Raw genomic sequence first — 1,939 nt, forward strand, 5'->3', positions numbered from 1 at the left:
TTTTCCCCTCTGCTATTTCATTTGCAGACCAAAAAGAAATGAATGTCAGAGAGGATTTGTTTAATCATTTAACAGCTGACACAAGCCATGTACCTAACAAAACGTTGATGAAAGAGTAGAAGATTTCTGGGATACAGCAGCTCCAGTACTGTGAAGACGCTTGAGAGGGTCAGGGGCAGCGTTTGCTGAAGGATGCGGTAGCCCAGGAGTCGGGGCTCGCCGGCACAAGGTCGATGGCTTGCATGGAGCTTCTCTACCTGGCAGAGGAGAGCAGGCAGGTGCCCCTGGGCACTGCTGCCAGCTGGAGCCTGCCCTCCTCTCCCTACGAGCAGCAGCAGGAGCGTGAGGGGAGTGAAGTGGACCCCAGAGCAGCCGCTGCTGTGGCAGCCCTGCACTGCGAAAGACATTGCAAGCCCTTGCAGAGGGGCCCTGTGGCTGAGCCCCCTCTGGGACCCCAGCCCTCCCGCCAGGGCACCTTGCTGCAGGAGCACCCTGTATCCCCCAGCACCTCCCAGCCCTGCCACCCACCTGAGCACTTGGCTGGGGAAGAGGATGGAGTGAAGAAGAAAGCTTGCTGCTGTGCCCCGGAACTTGAGACGTCATTCACCTACGTGGATGAAAATGTAAACCTGGAGCATGCAACAAGTGCCCGCAGTCCCGTAGGTGGCCGCTGCCAGGATGACCCTCTGCAGCAGCGTTCCTGCAGGGAGCTGCCACCCGAGTGGGTGCACGATTCTCCTTCCCTGGTCTCTGAGGAGGACGATGCTGCCTCAGAGGCAGCGGCTGGGAAATCCGTGGATTATGGGTTCATTAGTGCCATTTTATTCCTGGTTAGTGGCATTTTGCTGGTGGTCATTTCCTACGTGGTACCCAGAGACGTGACTGTGGATCCCAACACCGTGGCTGCCCGGGAGATGGAGAGGTTGGAGAATGAGAGTGCTAGGATCGGGGCTCACTTGGACCGCTGTGTTATCGCCGGCCTGTGTCTCTTAACCCTGGGAGGAGTGGTGCTCTCCAGCCTGCTGATGATGTCCATGTGGAAAGGGGAGCTCTACCGGAGGAGCAGGTTTGCATCCTCCAAGGAGTCTGCGAAGCTCTATGGGTCTTTCAATTTCAGAATGAAGTCTGGTGCAAACGATAATGTGCTCGAGCTGTCGTTAGTTGAGGAAGATGTGCTTGCCATAGATAATTAGTGTGGTCATGATTTTTAAGGCAGCATTTCTACAGGAAAATACGTTTCATTAAAGCAAACAGATGCAGCTAAAGATAGCTGGTGATGCAGTTTATTTGTCTGACAAGAATGTTTTTTCCAAAAGCTCTATAATCGAATGTTTGCAATATATGAGCACTTGTTGTAAAGGGAAAGCGTGCCAGAGAAAATGCAACAGATATAAAATAATGAAAACCACTGAATAAAAAGAGATTTGTGATAACCAGGTTCCTCAGATACTCTTTTATCCTAATAGAAAACATTCCATTGGTGTCTTGCTTATGTAATTTTCTTATTACTCCCTTATAGAACTGGAACGACCTTGACACTTTGGAAGCTGTTAATTATTGCAGCCTGCAGGATTATTAACAGTCTACTTGGTAAACTGTTAAGAAGCAGGTCCAATAATCAAATAGCAGGGCTAATAGTTAATTAAGAGAGATGCTTTTTTATCCATTAATTTTAAGCTGATCCCTTCTCTTCTGTTGAATGAGAGCTAAGGGAACACCACTTGGTCATGACTTGCCCCAAACCTCCCATATTTTCAAACAATTGTGCAATTAGTGATGATTATTTAAAATATAAAATAAGAGGCAAAGGGCAGGAAACCATATGGCTCATGGTATTGGTAGGAGACAAAAGGCTTTTTCAGCTTGAGGTCAGTGGCTCCATTTCAGTTCAGATTAGCAATGATTGATAGTCATTAACTTCTGATAGCTATAGTGACCC

At 48.5% G+C, this 1,939-nt stretch overlaps 1 protein-coding gene across 1 annotated transcript; it reads left to right on the top strand.

Annotated features, from left to right (window-relative positions):
* The first annotated feature begins 233 nt into the window (after positions 1–233).
* TMEM74 (transmembrane protein 74) lies at positions 234–1,433 on the top strand. The gene has a single exon (XM_010086854.1). It carries the CDS (start codon positions 234–236, stop codon positions 1,191–1,193), a length of 960 nt encoding a protein of 319 aa, XP_010085156.1. The 3' UTR covers positions 1,194–1,433.
* The last annotated feature ends 506 nt before the right edge of the window (positions 1,434–1,939 follow it).

This window comes from Pterocles gutturalis, unplaced genomic scaffold, assembly GCF_000699245.1.
Source record: "Pterocles gutturalis isolate BGI_N339 unplaced genomic scaffold, ASM69924v1 scaffold11531, whole genome shotgun sequence".
In the NCBI taxonomy this organism is placed as follows: Eukaryota; Metazoa; Chordata; class Aves; order Pterocliformes; family Pteroclidae; genus Pterocles; species Pterocles gutturalis.